Genomic DNA, 17,932 nt, shown 5'->3' on the forward strand with positions numbered 1-17,932 from the left:
TTGCCAAATTTGATCACAATCCCAATTTTATTCCTGATTATATTTTACCTGCTGTTGTTGCGCGCTTAAGAAATCAAAAAAATTATAGTCCTTGTCGGATATATTTTATACGTGATGAAATTGTAGATAGTTTAATGGAACAATAAAAAATATTTTATATAAACTATTATTTATTTCATAATGTAATAATAATAGTTAAATTTATGATATTTAAATTAAAAACCATCAATATTAATATATATTTTTTAAAATTATGTTATAACCTTAATGTATTATTAACCAAACACATTAAACTATTTTTTGTTTAACCTCAATTTCAACTACAGTTTTAACCAAATATACATAAATACCAAATCAGCGTGTTTGGTATTGAGATTGTTGTTATGGTTATGATTTTAAAAAAATTATTTTATAAAAAGTACTTTTAGTTGAGATTGGTTTAGAAAAATATATGTTTGGTTAAAACTGTGGTTAAAACTGAGGTTAAACAAAAAGTAGTTTAATGTGTTTGGTTAAAAAATGTTTTTCAAATTGAGGTTATAAAATAATTAAAAATATATATATTAATATTATTGATTTTTAATTTAAATATTGTAGATTTAACTACTGTTATTACATCATGAAATAAATAATATTGATATCAAATATTTTTTTATTATTCCATTAAACTAGATGCAATGTCATCACATACGAAATCTATCCAATAAAAACTATATTTTCCATGGTTTCTTAAGCGCACAACAATAAAAACTAGATTTTTTAATTTACGTAATATCTTTATTATTGGAATTTCGATCAAATTCCACAAATGCTACGTCATCATGCGATATCTTTCTAATTTATGTAGTGTTATTAAATAATATTAAATACTAGTTTTTCGAGTAAAACATATTTTTTAAAAAAAAATTACAATTTCATTACATACAAAAGTCATTCAACAACAATTGCAGTTTCCATGATTTTTTGAGTGTGCAATAAAATCAGGTAAAATATTATCAGGAATAAAATTGAGATTACAGTACGAGTAAATTTAATTCACTTTAAATTAATTTTTTTTAAAAAAATTGTTCACATTCACGTGAACAATGCAAGTGAAATTAATTAACTACACTGGTTTTTCAGGGAAAAAAAAATAAACTAAACTTTTCACATTGGTTTTTTTTAAAAAAACTATTCATGTAAACAATACGACAATGGAGCATAGCTCCACTATTCATTAAAAATACCTACGAGAAGCAGCAAAATGCTACTTCTTCAAATCTTGCGGCATGGTAGCGAAAGTTTATAGGTCCTACTAAGCAAAATCATTTTTTTTCTTTACCAAACACCGATATGTGTGGCTATGGGTGAACCTCACCCGCAACCACATTACCAAATAGCACCTTAATCAAAAATACTTTTTATAAAATAATTTTTTTCAACCACAATCTCAACAACTACCATAATACAAAACACACTCATATACATATTTTTTTGCTGTACGTAAACCTCAACCATAATTTTTACTAAACAAGTATCTAAATTTAACTAATAACACCTAACTATACTTTTTTTAAACTTATTTTTTTCAAATCATAATCACAAATTTTTTAAAAAACAAATACACGTAAATGAAAGTTAAAAATCGATTTTTTAACCCTACATTGTTTATTATTTAAGAAAATGAAACTCCTGAATTTCTTTCGTCTGGCAATAATTTGATCATAGCCAATCAGTTGCCTAGAAGACAGGAAACTTTGATCTCTGTCAAAGCGGAACATACACCAGACAGACACCTACATCCCATCCTACTGTGTTTTTTTATCTTTTAATTATTTTTTTAAACCACCGCTTCTCCAAAATTCAAAATTTTATCTCCCTCTCTTTAGACTATCGGCAACGGCTTCCTTTTCGACCTGGCTCTAAAATCTCTCACACTCCAAGCCCTAAATTCAAAATCAATAAATAAATAGCTTTTAAGGCCTCGATTTTTTTATTTTCGACATAGATTATAGATCCTCTTCGCAATGAATGAATCAGATCAAAATTTCTGTTTCGAAGATAGAAGGCTGAGCCTCATTGATGTCTCCTTCGAAGACGATTGCCTCTATAGCTCCCCTTCCCACGACTTTCATGTCCGACTTTCAGGTCCTCTTTTTAGCACTCATCTAATTATTTCTTTTCTTTTTTTAAAAAAAAAACCTTGATTAAGCTGTTTTTAGTTCTGCAAAATAAGCTTAAAAATATAACTAGTGATTTATTTGTTTGCTGCGACGTGATGGTGGGTGATCTTGTTTCTTGTTATTTTTATTTTTAAATTGGGAACTTTAATTACCACTTTTATATTTTTCCTACTTGCTTAATCTCAGTATTTTCTTTAATCCAAGAAAATAGTTTCAGAAATTGAGCATTAGCGGTGATTGATATAAGCTTTATAGTGCCCAAAAGATTGCAGATTGTGAAGAAATTTGTTTGATTATGTATGGCATAAATAATCTGTTAGCACTAAAAGTGCAGATGCTGCTAAGACAGAGGCCAAGAGTAATTTGGGTTTTACAGATGCCAACTTCAAGCAATTCGACGGGGGAGAAGTAGGAGCTGAGTCAGTTGAATCAGTGGAAGCAGAAAGGGTGAAAAAGAAGAACAAGTATAACTTGCGAAAAAGTATAGCTTGGGACAGTGCTTTCTTCACAAGCGCAGGTTTGCTTTCATTTCCTCTACTTCCATTTTATCATTGTCCGGTATGGTGTGATCGCATGCCTTTTTGGTGCAAGCAGGTGTTTTAGAACCGGAGGAGTTGTCTACCATGATTGGAGGTGGGAAACATGTGTTTCCTGGAATAGAAGAGGATGTTCATAAATCTACTGATTCAATATCCACATTAGCGAGTGATAATTTGACGATGGAGAATCTTGAGGCTGACTTGTTTGGAGATATAAGAGCTTCAATCCAGCGATCCACTAAAGGATCTGATGTGGCAAATTCAACTAGTAAAGTGGTTTCTCCGGAAACAGAAAATACAAGTATCCCATGTAAGTCTATGAGTTTATTTGTACACTTGGTCTAAACCCGCTAAAATACTGCATCTTTGCAGCCATGAGTCCAGTCCACTATCACCAATATAATTGATTCTTCTAGGTCTAGTAAGCTATTACTCAAGTCCATTGGTGATACAACCACATAGCCAATTGGGCTCCATTCATTTACCTCTAATACTGTCAAACTGTCCTGACAAGTTCCATCACATTTTCCAGCATTTCCACTACCATTCAGCAGTTTTTCAGCTCTAACAGTCTAAAATAATCTTTTCTTATGTCACAAAATCTAAAATCCTTAGGTCATCTTGATTCCTAGCTAAGATGGACATAATGCTCGTGTTTTCCCAGAGGACAAGGTGAAAAGTAAATATGCAATCCATCCATCTAGTTATACCTGCTGGATTAATTCCATTGCGGAAAAGATGGTGTGATTTTGTAGGATTTACCCTGTAGGACTTTGAGCTGTCATTCTCTTGCATTTGTGCACAGGTTTGGGTCTTGCAGGATAGTCTAAAGTAAACATGCATTTCATTACTTTAGTTACGATTGCTGGACTCATTTTCATGCACAAACGATGGTGCAGTTGTGCTGGGTATTCCATGTGTGATGTCAACCTGCCATCATTTTCCCTCTTGCATGTGTGCACATGTCTGGATCTTGCAGGATAGTTTCCTTTGTTTATTTGCTGTGACCAACTTTCATCTAAGTTCAGGTTGATTAGATTATTACGTTCCCCAGTTAACTGTGGATTTTGGCTGGAAGATTCCATAAATCCATTATGATCTTATATTATTTGTTAGTTTATCTTCATCTAACAGAACTATTCCTTTCAGCTTTGGAGAAAGCGGATGTTACTTCTCAAAATAAGGTAGCTTCAACAGCTAGAACTGTAAATCACTTAATTGTCGCTATTTATAAGAACTAGTGTACTTAATACTTTATTATTGTAAATTTCAGTTAAAAGCCAAAACTGCTCCCAACAAACCAAATGCAGTCATGCAAGGAACAGAGAAGACTGCAAAGCAGGTCTGTCTGTTCAGAAACTTCATAGTTCATAGCTTGCATTTACTTTGATATTAGTGTTTTTCTTTTATTGTTTTAATGTCAAGAATAAATTTTAAAAAATATTATTTTGATATATTTCCAAGCAAAAAACACTTTGAAAAAAAACTGCTATTACATTATTAAACATTACCAAAATACAATAACATAGTTATATGAAGTTACATTTTTCACTCTTTTTAGAGTAGTAAGTAGTTAAATAGATTAAAAAGCAAACTCAAATTTCATCATCATTATTCATTAATCACATCTTCACCCATGCTTTCCTCTCCTTCACTTGAGTCCACCATATACTCAATTTCATGATTATAACTCAAATCCTCATCTCCCAAACCATAATGCGCTTGTTCAGAATTAGAACTTGATCCGTTTTCATGTCTAGTTCTAGCACTTGATGTTCCTACACTTCTTCTCAGCTGTTTGTTGCCTAGTATTTGTTCTTGGTTCTTTAGCTCCAGTTGCCCTTGCAACATCACCCTAAGTTATATCTCCATCAAACATCAATTCATCTTCTGCTACAAATCGAGTAACTCCATGCTTCATTAACTCTCTTTTCTTTGTAAATTTCCTCATCATATTCAAAGCACCATGGTTGTCATAAAAAAAACCAATAACAAAAATAACTTTTTTCCGAAGTTTTCTTGACTAGAAGAATTTTTCTAATATCTTCTAATATAAGATTCATACAATGAGCCGCATATGGAGTCCAATATAAATGCTTTCTCTTTGCTTCTAACAACTTACTTTATTGTAATGACAAAAATCCAAATATAAAATTTTAGAAATATAATATATTTAATTGATTGATTGAAATAAGAATCTAAATTACCACATACAAATTAATAAATAATTATTTACCGGCTAACATATAACTGCTTCTATTATCGGTGACTGCTTGGACAACATTACTCTCTCCAATTTGCTTCAAAATCTAACTTAAATGTTTTCTCACTGGATTTTCAAAAAATGATACATCAATAGACTCAATAAACATGAAACCCAGAGAGCAATTAATAATAAAATTGATTATGCTTCTATTCCTCCTATCCATCCATCCATCGGACATAATAGAACAAACATGTTTTGCTCATTCCTCTCTTTTCCCATTCAACAAATTATTTGTATAATCCATCTCTTTCTTAAGTAGTGAAACTTGAAGTTCATGATAACTAGGAGGTTTCAAATTTAGCCCATATCTTTCAATAGTTTCAACCATCTTCTTAAAGCTTTCCAAACGAGCGGTATTGATTGCAATGCCTGCTTGATAAAAGAAGCGAGCTATATATTGAGTTGTTCTAGCTCTTGTTTCTTTTTTACAAGCACCATTTATGTTTATTTGTCTCAACTTGACCTTTTGTCCTCATTTTGGAATCACAAACAAATCTGTTGATCCCTTACCTTTTGCTTTCTTTTCACTATCTTGTCAGCCACTTCCTTCACCTACTCTTTTACCAAGTGAAGTCAAACATATCTCTTGTGCTATCATCCTCTTCCACATCATTCCTATGAACTTCAACTTCATCAAATTCAGGTGGAAGACCACGTGATCCGGCCTTTTGTGTTTTTTTTGCTTCCTTGTAAGCTTTCAACTCCTCCTCTGCTTTAGGAGGACATTTTTATATGCCCAAATTTGATGTTGTTTTGCTCGAAAAACTCTACCTTTTGTTGTTTTGTTTTCAAAGTTTTATTTTCATATAGGATCTCTCTTGTTGTCAATTCTTCACTTGCCATTTTTCTATGAAAGTTAAATGTAAAAATATTGTTAAATTTAATTTCAATTTACTGAAGTACTAACTAATTTTTGTATTGACTATGAATGTAGGTACATGATATCAACTTAAGTGCAAAAACACAAGGAAAAAAAAGTTAGAAATTTCGGCAACATAACACTATTAAAATGGACATGTAAAAGAGTGAGTGAAGGAATAACGCGAGGAGAGAGAGAGAAAAATGAAGAAGAAAGAAGTTAAGTGAGAAAGAAATAAAAAGACGACATATAATAAAATATAGAGCATTAAGGAAAAAAAATTAAACTATTACTCGTTCTTCTCTGACTCTGTTCAAAACCATGGTTGAAAAATGAAAGTGTAGTTGGTGCCCCTTTTACCATGTCATTCCTTATGTGTTTGTCTCTCACTTTAATGATTTTTTTATTTTTTATTTTTTTACCCTAATCATTGTTTTTTACAAAAAAAATACACCTAAATTATTTCTTGTGGTAGATTAAAATAATAAACAAATATGTTAACATAAACCATTTAAAAAAAGGAAAAATCCAACAAAAAAAAATGTATTTCAAGCCGGCATTGGCTTTAATGCCTAACACTCACTCACCAGGCGAGCACATCATTGAAATTCATCGCTTGAGGCTAATAAAGGTGTTGTGGCCTTGCCTTGTAGCGCTTAAGCGAGTGCCTGAGTGCCTTTTGATAACACTAGTTTAAATGGAAGTAGATATTGGTCATTGGTCAGTAAATCTCGATGTATGTCTAGATAATATTGGGCATGCGGTTTGTTTACTTAAGGAGGGGAAAATAAGCATATGATGAAATGGACCTGATTTTGGATATGGTTTAACTAACATTATTTTGTCAATACAGTCTAATCCTGTAAATGGAGATTCAAAATCTCTATGTAGGCCGCCTAAGATAGTGAGCAGAGTTGGCCCCATCTTAGCACCAGCAACTAAGAGAGCATCCTTAGGTGCCAACCGTGTCAAAGTGGAAAAGTACAAGAATACTCCAGAAAATGAAAAAAGATTGACTGGTATATTCATCTCTCATTTTTTATGATTTATTCCTTGCAATACAGAAAATGTGCAACTGCTGATGTAAATGCATTGTGCAGGTAGGGGTGCAAAAGTACCTGCTTTGGGTGGTCCCCGAAATGTTGTGCCTAGGCCCGCATTGCCTATTAAATCTTCCTTGCGATCTTCATCAGCATTGAAGACTCAGCTAAAAACTTCTTCCTGTGTTGATAGTTCAGGACGTTCGTCATCAGATAGTGGCAGCAAATCATCATTGAATTTTTTGAGAAAGGATGACTCCAGAACTGGCAGTAATTCCTCCTCTACTTCAAATGTCAAAGCCGAGTTAAAATTGCCATCAAGAAACAAAAACCAGTCAACTAGTTCACATCTCTCGCCTTATTTGAAATCCGTGCCCAAACTCTCTTCCAACATATCACCTGCTAGCTCTATCAGTGAATGGTCTTCAGCATCATTATCACCAACTTCTACACTTAATAAAATGTCTAACAGTTCAAGATCTAGCTTTGACATTAGCTCTTGCAAGGATGCTTCTGGAGACAGTGATGCCTCCCAAGTTATGGATTCTCAAAACTATTTCAATGATGAACACTCTGTTGGGCATAGTACCCAAGTAGGATTGTTGGGTGAATGTGTAAAGAAAGCTACTACAGCAAGCAGCTCAGTTCTCCATCCAGATTCGGCTAAACCCTCAGGCCTTCGTTTGCCGTCACCCAAAATTGGATTCTTTGATGGGGTCAGTTCTGAGTTTCCTTTCATAAGCGTTTAGACTAGTTGGGAAGTGATTTTGCCAAGGGAATGGGGATAAAAGATAACTATCTTTACAAAATGTAGTTTTCTTAAAATTTAAGCTAGCAAAATAATCTCTATGATCTTGATCATTTTTCTTCCATTTTGTTCTTTTTCAGGCAATTAATATACATGTAATTTGTCAATTATGCAGGTAAGATCAGCCGTGCGAACTCCCAATAGAAATAAGCAATCTCATGAAGCTCTGCCCAGTGGCTTGCCTGGATTTGGGGCAGGAAGTGTTAGTCCAAGTGGAGGATCAAATGAGGTGAAGGTTGGAAAGCTTCAGCCTGCTAGAACTGCAGTTCGGGGAACCAGAATCTTGGATCAGGTAACTGCCTCGGGCATGAAATCTAAATCTCCCTTGCTACTGCAGGAATCCTCTATCGCAGCACCAAGGGTCTCCAGTGCTGTGAAAAATGAGAGACGCAATGCTAGCATATCTCTGAAAGCCCAGAACAGAATGTCTTTTCATGGTGAAAGAAAAAGCAATTTGAAGGATAAGAAGGTTGGATTGGAAGAATGTAATAAGTCTCTGAACCATTCAGATGGTGGTTTTACTGAAAGGAATGGGGATGCCTGTTTCTTGAAGGATAAAAAGGAAGCAGAGTGCAAGGGTGATGCTCCTGAAAAAGATGCAGAGGTTACTCTCTGCAATGGATTGCCTTATATTACAACTGACTCGAGTTCTATTCCTAAGGTTGAAAATATAACCTTATTAGAGAAAGTAAGTGGAGATGTGAAGTGTAACCAGAATTATATCAAGGATAGTTCGCCTTATCCTTACAGCACCAATGAGAAGCAAAAGGCTTCTATTGAAGATCGAGTTGATGGTTTGACCAAACAAATTGGAACTGTAGATTTTTATATCGAGATGCACAAAGAAACTGTAGGTGATTCTCTTGCCCTTTCTAAAGATGATGTCAGCAGAGTTGATTCTGGTATTCAGGAGGAATTCAAACACTCATCAAAGCCTACTAGCTCCCTGAATCCCACTATGGCATCAACAATCGTGGAAGCAGAGGCAGGAATTGAGAAAGATTTTGTTAAAGACCAAGTTGGTGACTTGATCAAACAAGTTGGAGCCGTAGATTTTCATCTTGATATGCACAAAGAAGGGGGTGGTGAAACTCGTGAACTTTATCGACATGATGTCATCAGAGTTGATTCTGGTATTCAGGAGGAATGCAAAGAATTGCCAAATCCTGCGTGCTCTCCTATTCCTGATATTGCATCATCAATGGTTGAAACAGAGAAAGCAGAGGCAGGTCTTCATAAAGCTTCTCCTGAAGACCAAGTTGATGGTTTGACCAAGCAAATAGGAGCTTTTGGTATTCATGTCAAGATGCATGAAGAAGCGGTGGGTGATTCTCTTTCCTTTTCCCGAGATGATGTTGGCAGGGTTCATTCTCACATTGGTGAGCAATTCAAAGCGTTGTCAAATCCTACTTCCTCTCCGTGTCCTGCTATAGCATCAACAATGGTGGAAGCAGAGAAGGCAGAGGCAGGAATTGAGAAAGTTTCTGTTGAAGACCTGGTTGATAGTTTGACCAAACAAATCGGAGCTTTAGATATTCATGTCGACGTGCATAAAGAACTTGTCTGTGATTCTCTTTCCCACTCTCAAGATGATGCCAGCAAAGTTGATTTTGGCATTCAGGAGGAATACAATGAGTTGTCAAAGCCTGCTTGCTCTGCCACTCCTGCCAGGGCATCAACAACGGTGGAAGCAAAGATGACAGAGGCGGCCATCTTACTGCATCCAACAACCACCAATGGAAAACCTAAAGTTGGTGAAACATCCCAGCAGTAAATTTCTCGAAGGTATAATTGCATAAAGTGATCATCAAATACCATTATATTGTGCCATACTATTGCAACTTGAAAGTATTTAATCTTAGGTCATCAGTAAGTATTAATGAAGTCATTCTTTAAGTTTCCTGGAGTTCTCCTTCATGCTAGATTGATCTTGCCTCATAATGGAATGCAGATAGGTGTTTACATAGAGACAATGTTTAAACTACTATTTGAGTTTCTGTTTCCTACCAACAAGAGAATGTGTGGAAGGATCTGAGAGCTTCACCCCACGTTTCTTGTTAGGGTTTTCTGTGGGGTGTAAATTGTAAGGGTGTGCAAATCAGACATGTAGGATGTGATAACGGGAGGACAGGGTTGTCGTTCGAATGTACATTTTATGCCTGCATGTCCATGTTTATATCATTGATGCTTCATTGGATTTTCTGTGGGATGTAAATGTTTTGAATACTTTAAAAATGGTTTATGCATGTATTACTTTTACAGAATCAAACTAATTTAATACGTAAAATGGTTAATAAATTATGATATATTTTAAATAATTTTGTTTGTTTTAATAGTTATTTTAAGAAATCTTAGGAAAGTCTCAACCGGAGTAACTCAAATAGATCCAAACTTATTTATGGTTTTGATTATGATTCTATTTGTTTTCATTTTTTTAGATTGATTTAATGTTATAATATTAAAAATTTTAAAAATATTATTTCAATATATTTTTTAGTGAAAAATATCAAACATATTCTTTAAGGTATTTATGGATCCTTAGTTAGATTTTTCTATGATATAATACTTAAATAATTATGTGAAATTTTTTAATCTTGTTAAAATCACATGAATTTACTAAAATTCTTCACATCATCCACATCACATGATAAGATAAATTATAGAAAGAAAAGTGTGAATTTTATGTTTCTTTTGTAGTTAATTTATTGGTATGAATTATTCAAAATGCCTCTAAATGAATCTATAATTAATATGTTTACAAGAATAACCATTATAAACTTATACTACAAAATTCTTAAGTCCTTACTAAAGATTAAGGAAGCAAAGATAATGACAATATGAGAAGTCAATAACCTCACCAAAGTTCCATTAAAGGAGCTCATTAATTCTTTGATAACATATAAGATTACTTTGGAAATAAGAACAAGAAGAAAAGCCAAAGAAAGATGTTTCATTTAAAATCATTCATCATTTAAAAAAAAATAATGATGATGATGAAAAAATTAAAACATTGCACTAATTACAAAGCAATTATAAAATTTTCTAAGGAATAAGTAAATAAATAAAAGATTTTTAAACTTCAAGAAAAATAAAAATAAGAAAGAATCTAGTAAGGAAGCACTTGGATGTTTGCAACAAAACAGGATACATCAAGGTTAATTGTTTATTTTTTCAAAACAAGAAGAATTGTCATTACAAAAAAGCAATGAAAGCAACATAGAATGATGACTTTGACTTTAGTTTAACGATGAAGAAGAGCATATTGCAAACATAAGTTTCATGAATAATAATGAGGTATAACTTTGGATAATAAATCTGACCTTACTTATAATGAGTTGTATGATGCTTTTGAATTTTTTATATGATAAATATGAAAAGTTAGGTCTAAAATATAGTAAAATAAAAAAGAATTATGCATGCTTGTTAATAGAGAAACTTTGAAAATGATAATAATAAGATAAATCAATTAGAAAGTGAATAAATCCTTGAAAGAAAATTTAGACAAGTTAAAATTATCTTAGCTAAATTCACACAAGGCTCTAAAATTCTAGAAATTATGCTTTCTCATCAAATATGTGTTTTCAACAAAAGATGTTTAGACTACAAACCTAAAAGGAATCAAAACTATTTGAAAAACTATTTTGTTAAAGTCGAGCAATCATATGACCTTAATCATAAGTGATTACTGAAGAGCAATAAGTTATTTAATTTATACATGTCCTACTACGAAGAACAAAGCTTGTAATATGACTTGGATTCCAAAAGGAACAAAAAAGGTTTGGGTAAAAAAAACCTCATCTTAGTTTTTATGTATAGGAATCAAAAGAAAATAAGAAATGATTTTTGGATAGTATTTGCTTCAAGTATATGACCAGAAATGATTAATTGTTTTCAATTATTACAAAAAAAAATGGAGAAAAAGTCATTTTTAAAGACAACTGAAAAGGTAAAATCATTGGAGATATATATTCACCTTTGATTGAAAAGACATTTCTTATTAATAGCTTAAAACATTATTTTCTTAGTATTAATTAATTATATGATAAAAGATATAAGATTATGTCTGACTATGCTTGTTGTTTGATGATTGAAAATGATAGTGATCTATGTAGGAAATAAAAAAAGCTAATGTCTACAAGATTAAAATTGATGCATGTATAAAGATATAAAGTTATTTTGTTGTTAGCACTAATAATAGTTTTCTTTGGCATAGAAAATTAGGTCATATAAGCATAAAACTTCTTTTTAAATTAGTTAAAGGTCTTTTACATATTGCATTCAAGAAAGAAATGTTATGTGATACTTGTCAAATAGGAAAAAAAATGAGAATCTATTTCAAAAGCAAAAATCACTTCTAAAATAAAAGATCTCTAGAATTGCTACATATTGATCTATTTGAACTAATTACAAATAAAAGTTTAAGTGACAATAGATATGTATTTGTGATAGTTGATGACTCTACTATATATATATGAATTTTGTTTTTAAAATCTAAAGATGAAATTATTTATAAATTTGTAAGGGCTTTAAAGAAGGTTGAAATTGAAAAAAAAAATCATCATAAACATAAGAAGTGATTACAATGGTTAATTTATAAGTTATTTGTTTGAAATCTTGTATGAGCAAAAAGGATATCATCATAACTTTTCAACATTTAGAATTCCCTAATGGTTGTTAAAAAAAAATCAGTCTCTTCAAGAAATAAAAAAAAACAATATTAAATGAATTTGATACATCAAAATATTTTTTAGATGGAGGTTATAAATACCTCTTACTATATTTTAAATCATGTTACCTTGAGACCAGAGTTGAAAAGGACTTCTTATGAGCTTTGAAAAGGGAGGAAACTCAACATCTTATATTTCAAATCTTTTTGTTTAAAATGTTTTATTCTCAACACCAAAGATAATTTGAACAAATTTGATTCAAAATTTGATTTGGGAATTTTTCTTGATTATTCCTCCTCATACAAAGCATATAGTGTTTATAATTATAAAATGCTTTGTCTTAATGAATCCATGCATGTCACATTTGAGGAAACTCAAAATTACAAAATTATTGGGATTTTAAATTACATTAATAAAAATGTTTAATAATTGAGTCTTAATAATAAGATTTCTATGAAGGGTAATAATGAAGAAATGAACAAAGACCAACCAAATACAAGTAATCAATAAGAGATGATAAGTAACTCCTTTGTGCCACTAAAAAAGCTAAGGTATGTAAACTTTCACCATCCAAATTAATTATTAGCAATCCTTTTGAAGGTACTAAGACTAACGTATATTTTAGAAATATAAATAGTTATCTTGCGTTTGTTTCACATATAAAGCCTAAATCATTTTTTGAAGCAAAAAATAATGATAGTTGGATCTTAGCCATGTAAGATGAGCTAAACCAATTTGAAAGAAATAATATGTGGAAACTAGTCTTTAGACCTAACAATCAATCCATCATAGGAACAAAGTGGGTTTTCATAAACAAAGTAGATGAACATGGAACAATTATTAAAAATAAAGTTAGACTAGTTGTCAGAGGTTATAATTAAGAATAAGATACTTATTATAAAGAAACTCTTGCACCAATAACTAGATTATAATCAATTAGGATGTTTTTTGCCCATGCATATTATGCCAACTTTATACTTTTTCAAATGGATGTTAAAAATGTATTTGTTTTTCATGATTTTATCAAGCAATAAATATATGTTAAGCAACATCAAGGTTTTGAGAATTTTTATTTTTTTAATCATGTTTTTAAACTTAAAAAGACCTTGTACGGTTTTAAACAAGCACATAAAGTATGACTTGATAGATTTAACACCTTTCTTATTAAAAATAATTTCAACATTAGCAAAATTAAAATAACAATCTTTACTAAAAGAAAAGGTAAAAACATCTTTATTGTGCAAATCTCTCTTGATAATATTATATTTGGTATCATTAATAAAATTTTTTGTAAGGATTTTATAAAGTGCATGCAAGACATTTAAAATAAGCATGATGAGAGAATTTAACAGTTTTATTGGATTACAAATCAAACAAACAAATGATGATATATTCATCAATTAAAGCAAGGAAATCAATGATTTAAAAAAAAAAAATTAGGATGGAACATGTCAAAGAAGTTGACACACCCATGTGAACACCAAAAAAGCTTAATATGGATAAAAATAGTAAGAATATAAACATCACCAAATATTGAGATATGATATGTTTACTTTTATATTTAACTACAAGAAGACCCTATATTATGTTTTGTATTTTTCTATATTCATGTTTTCAAGCATGTTGTAAAAAATCCCATGTTCATGTTATTAGACATATTTTTTGTTACTTGTATGCTTCAATTGATATAGGATTGTGATATCTCAAAGAAAGCAATTTGAGTTTCATTATCTATTTGGGTGTTAATTTTGTTGAGTGTAAAGTAAATAAAAAAAGTAATAGTCTAGCATCTAGAGCTAGTAAGAAACAAAACTCTATAGCCTTATCAATAATTCAAAGCGTAGTATATTGTGACGGATAATTATTGTGCTCAAATATTAGGAATGAAACAAGCCTTAAAAAAACTATGAATTTAAGTTTGATCATGAGTCTATTAAATGTGATAACACTAATGTAATAAGCCTTTCAAAGAATCCTATATAACACTAACGTACAAAACACATGACTGAAGGAGATATTGTACTTTAGTTTATGAGCACATAACACTAATTAGCAAATACTTTGACAAAGTCTTTAAGTAAAGAATGCTTTTGTGAAATAAGAAGGAATTTAGCTTTATTAATACTAAAGATATTTAAGGTTTTGTTTCTGTATGTATGTATTATTGGAAATAAATTGGACATATTTATATAATGAAATGTATACCATTTCAGCATATATATTTTGGAGTCAAGTTTGTTAGTCTAGAAGATGGATATATAGGTATATTTTGACTCATAAAACGCCATTAAAAGATTAAATAAAAAAAATTGTATGAATTGGTCAACCATTCATATAACTAGATCAATTGATCGATCGATTAAATCAAAGGAGTAGCGGTAAAACTACTGCCCAAATTTTTAAAATTTTGCTCTTTGATTTCTTTGTGTTTTGAACAAAAATTTTACATGAAAAACCTTCATTTTTAATGTAAAAAAAAATGATCAAAAGAGAAGTTTAGTAAATTCTTATTTTGGGTCTTAACCAATTAAATTTAACCCAAATAATAGATTAATCAGTTGCTAGATAGTATAAATACATCTGTTATTTTATCCAAAATTAAAACTCTTAAAACTCACCTAACTCTCCTCTCAAAATCCGCTAAATTTCATAAAATTAAACACCTTTTTAGGTTACTTCTTGAAGTTTAATAAATGATGGCACCAAGAAAACACTAAATAAAAGTTGAATTGTATAGCAAAAAAGACTAGCAAAAGGGTCAATGATCTAATATCCTATCAAGGTGATAATGTTTAAAGATTTCTACGTTTTTTTATATTTCTATTAAAAGATGACTAAGAAATGATCTATGTGCTTTGGTATTGATGATATATTTAAAACTATAGGTTTCTATATGAAAAAACTCATATATCTAAAATTGATTAAGATGTTCTTTACAACTATGAGAATTAATATTAAGCTTAGGATATTTAGTAGTTTACAAGACAAACCAATTATACGTGATTGCAAAACTCTAAGTGAAATACTGAGTATAAATGTAATGAATGTCTCGGAGTGTTTAAAATTAAAGTAATATGTATAATTGAAAAATTTGTCTATAATGATGCTATTGTATTGCATATATGTAAATATAATTTCTTTTTGGGAGAAAACAATTAAGAGTCAAGACATGCTCTTAAGACCTAGAATTTTGGTTAGGATAATAGCACAAAGTATTTTGCCTTAAAAAAGACATTTTGATGAAGTGATTTTTATAAATTTACGCTTAATTGATTATATAATTAAAGATCATTCGATTAATCTACCTTACATCATGATGAGAAATTTAATTATGGCACATGATCAAAAGCACGAATACCTTTATTATGGTTAGTATTTAACTACTATTTTTAAATATTATTAATTGTTATGGATAAGACACTTTATTCGATATTAATGATGATAAACAATAGAACCCTCACTAAGAAGAAATTTATATTAAATAAAGATTGTTCTTGGATATCTAGAGACCAAATTAGGGCTCATGCTAAGGAAGAGCATGATAAGAAAGAGAAACAACATGTTGGTAATGATGGTGAGCTTTAGGCAATGTTTGAAACATAATTGTTTGCTTTCTCACATGAATAAACTTCAACTAGGAGATCTAAGATGGGCAACCATCTAACACAGCTTCAAGACATATATGTTACATATAGGAGACATAAGAGAATATAGTTGGCAATGTGATGGAGACAAAAATGATGATAGCTAATCTCTTTTCTTGTTATTTACCATCCTAGAATTTGTAACAAACATATTTGCATTCTATTGTTTTTCATGTTTTTATTCATTTTTATTTATAATGAATATTTGTGTTTTGAAGATTATGTAATAAACTTCTTATTTATTATGATTTTCATTATTTATTTACTTATATTTATCTCTCTATTATATGTTTTTGTTAATGAACAAGGGGGTATACATGATATGTAAATTGCAAAAAAAGAGGAAATGTATTTCAATATTATGCATATAGTAAATAGTTAAGAAGGATATTCAATTTTTTTAATGCATAAGCTATTATTGAAAATACAATCTTTTTATATTTACTTAGATTATGCTAAATTGTTAATATTTCTTATGTACAGCATTGCAAAAGATAGGGGGAGACATTTTTTTCATATCTAAGTTACATATTAATTGTCATTATAAAAAGAAGAAGAAGAAGATATTGTTAATCTTTAGATCATACATTTATATGCTTATATATATTTTGATAATAACAATAATATGAAAATTAGACTAATAATATCTTTAGTTGAGAATAGATTTTAAACATGTTTAAACAAATATCATATCAATAAACATGAAAGATTTTATAAAGAAATCAAAAGATCTAAAATTGAATCATCTTGAAGACTTAGATTTAAATTTTATTTTAGTGTTTTATATAAATATATGTATCTAACGTTGATAGAACAAATTAAAATAAATACATACATATTCATTATACACACTTAAAAAGATTGATTAAAAACCTAATAGATAATTCTATTAACTCACCTAAGCTAAAACTAATAAACTTAGAAATTTACATGAACTAGATAATTGTTTGGATTAAACAAATGAGATGGGCAACCACTTGTTCATTTATTATAAATACTTAGAGAATCTACAGAAATTAGTCGATTAGTTGGCTTAACCAATTGAAACCAGACAACTGTTTAAGCCATTAGTGGGACTGTAAGGTTATAAACATTTGATTTTTGTTAAAAATATATAAATAGCTTCTCTAATTGTGAAATTTATAAGAGATTTCAAACATATATAATATACAATCTATTCTAAATAAAAAAACACTACAGATTCATCGATCATCAATTATATTTTAATTATTACTATTAAACTATCATTTAGCACATAGATAATTAATTTTATTTGTACTGTACTTGAATACCTTCCACTCTTATAAGTATTATCTAAGATATAAAAATATTAAAGTTATTCATGTTTTTTTTTTGAGAGATAAAATATCCTCACAAAAATATATCAAAAATTCCCACAATCAACAAATCAGAATTCTCTCTTTTTAGACACGATTTCTTTCTCTTCCATCTCAATTTCTCTCTCTTCTTATGAGATCTGAACCAAATCAAGTAGCTAATCTAGTGTTTTTAATTGATCTCTCCCTTTACTCGTTTGGAACCAACCAAATACATGTATCTTTGGTTACAAGAACTCAATTTTTTCTAGTGCTCTCCAAATCTAACTGCGCACTGTACTGCTATCTCCAGTTTGCACTGCTATCCCCAGTTTCTAAATTCTAGTCCTGACCCTAAGTCTCTAGATTTTCTGTCATAAACCAAAGCGATGCACTGGAGAACCGGATTCTTCGAGGGGGTGTATATAAATTTCATAGCAATTTTAGAAATAATTTAATATAAATTTTCCCAAGAATAGATTTAAAAAACTAAAAAATTAAAAAGACTTTTTAACGGAGAGAAAATTGAGTAAACTAAAAAAGAGTTTTTATAATTAATCCTAAATAAAAAGGTCAAAAATAAAACGATTATATATATCTTTTATTTTTAAGAGAAAAATTAGCTTTCCAA

General features: G+C 30.2%; 1 protein-coding gene across 4 annotated transcripts; it reads left to right on the plus strand.

The window, feature by feature from the left end:
• The first annotated feature begins 1,727 nt into the window (after positions 1-1,727).
• On the plus strand, positions 1,728-9,874 carry LOC105112790 (uncharacterized). 4 transcript variants are annotated; one of them, XM_011008636.1, is made up of 9 exons: positions 1,728-2,127; positions 2,497-2,679; positions 2,757-3,011; positions 3,851-3,885; positions 3,975-4,043; positions 6,680-6,845; positions 6,927-7,582; positions 7,790-8,759; positions 9,000-9,874. In XM_011008636.1, the coding sequence occupies exons 1-9, from the start codon at positions 2,007-2,009 to the stop codon at positions 9,446-9,448; spliced, it is 2,904 nt and encodes a 967-aa protein (XP_011006938.1). In that variant the 5' UTR covers positions 1,728-2,006; the 3' UTR covers positions 9,449-9,874. The 4 variants fall into 4 exon arrangements, with proteins under 4 accessions (XP_011006938.1, XP_011006937.1, XP_011006936.1 ...); XM_011008635.1 differs by having other exon boundaries at positions 7,790-8,547; positions 8,779-9,874; XM_011008634.1 differs by having other exon boundaries at positions 1,729-2,127; positions 7,790-9,459; positions 9,626-9,874.
• The last annotated feature ends 8,058 nt before the right edge of the window (positions 9,875-17,932 follow it).

Source organism: Populus euphratica, unplaced genomic scaffold, assembly GCF_000495115.2.
Source record: "Populus euphratica unplaced genomic scaffold, PopEup_1.0 scaffold365.1, whole genome shotgun sequence".
NCBI lineage: Eukaryota > Viridiplantae > Streptophyta > Magnoliopsida > Malpighiales > Salicaceae > Populus > Populus euphratica.

Excerpts from the sequence above, each read along its gene's own strand:
- LOC105112790 (XM_011008633.1), top strand. The coding sequence starts at position 2,007 with ATGAATGAATCAGATCAAAATTTCTGTTTCGAAGATAGAAGGCTGAGC. Across the intron at positions 2,128-2,496 it reads CTTTCATGTCCGACTTTCAG|ATGCTGCTAAGACAGAGGCC; the intron begins GTCCTCTTTTTA and ends CTAAAAGTGCAG. Across the intron at positions 3,886-3,974 it reads ATGTTACTTCTCAAAATAAG|TTAAAAGCCAAAACTGCTCC; the intron begins GTAGCTTCAACA and ends TGTAAATTTCAG.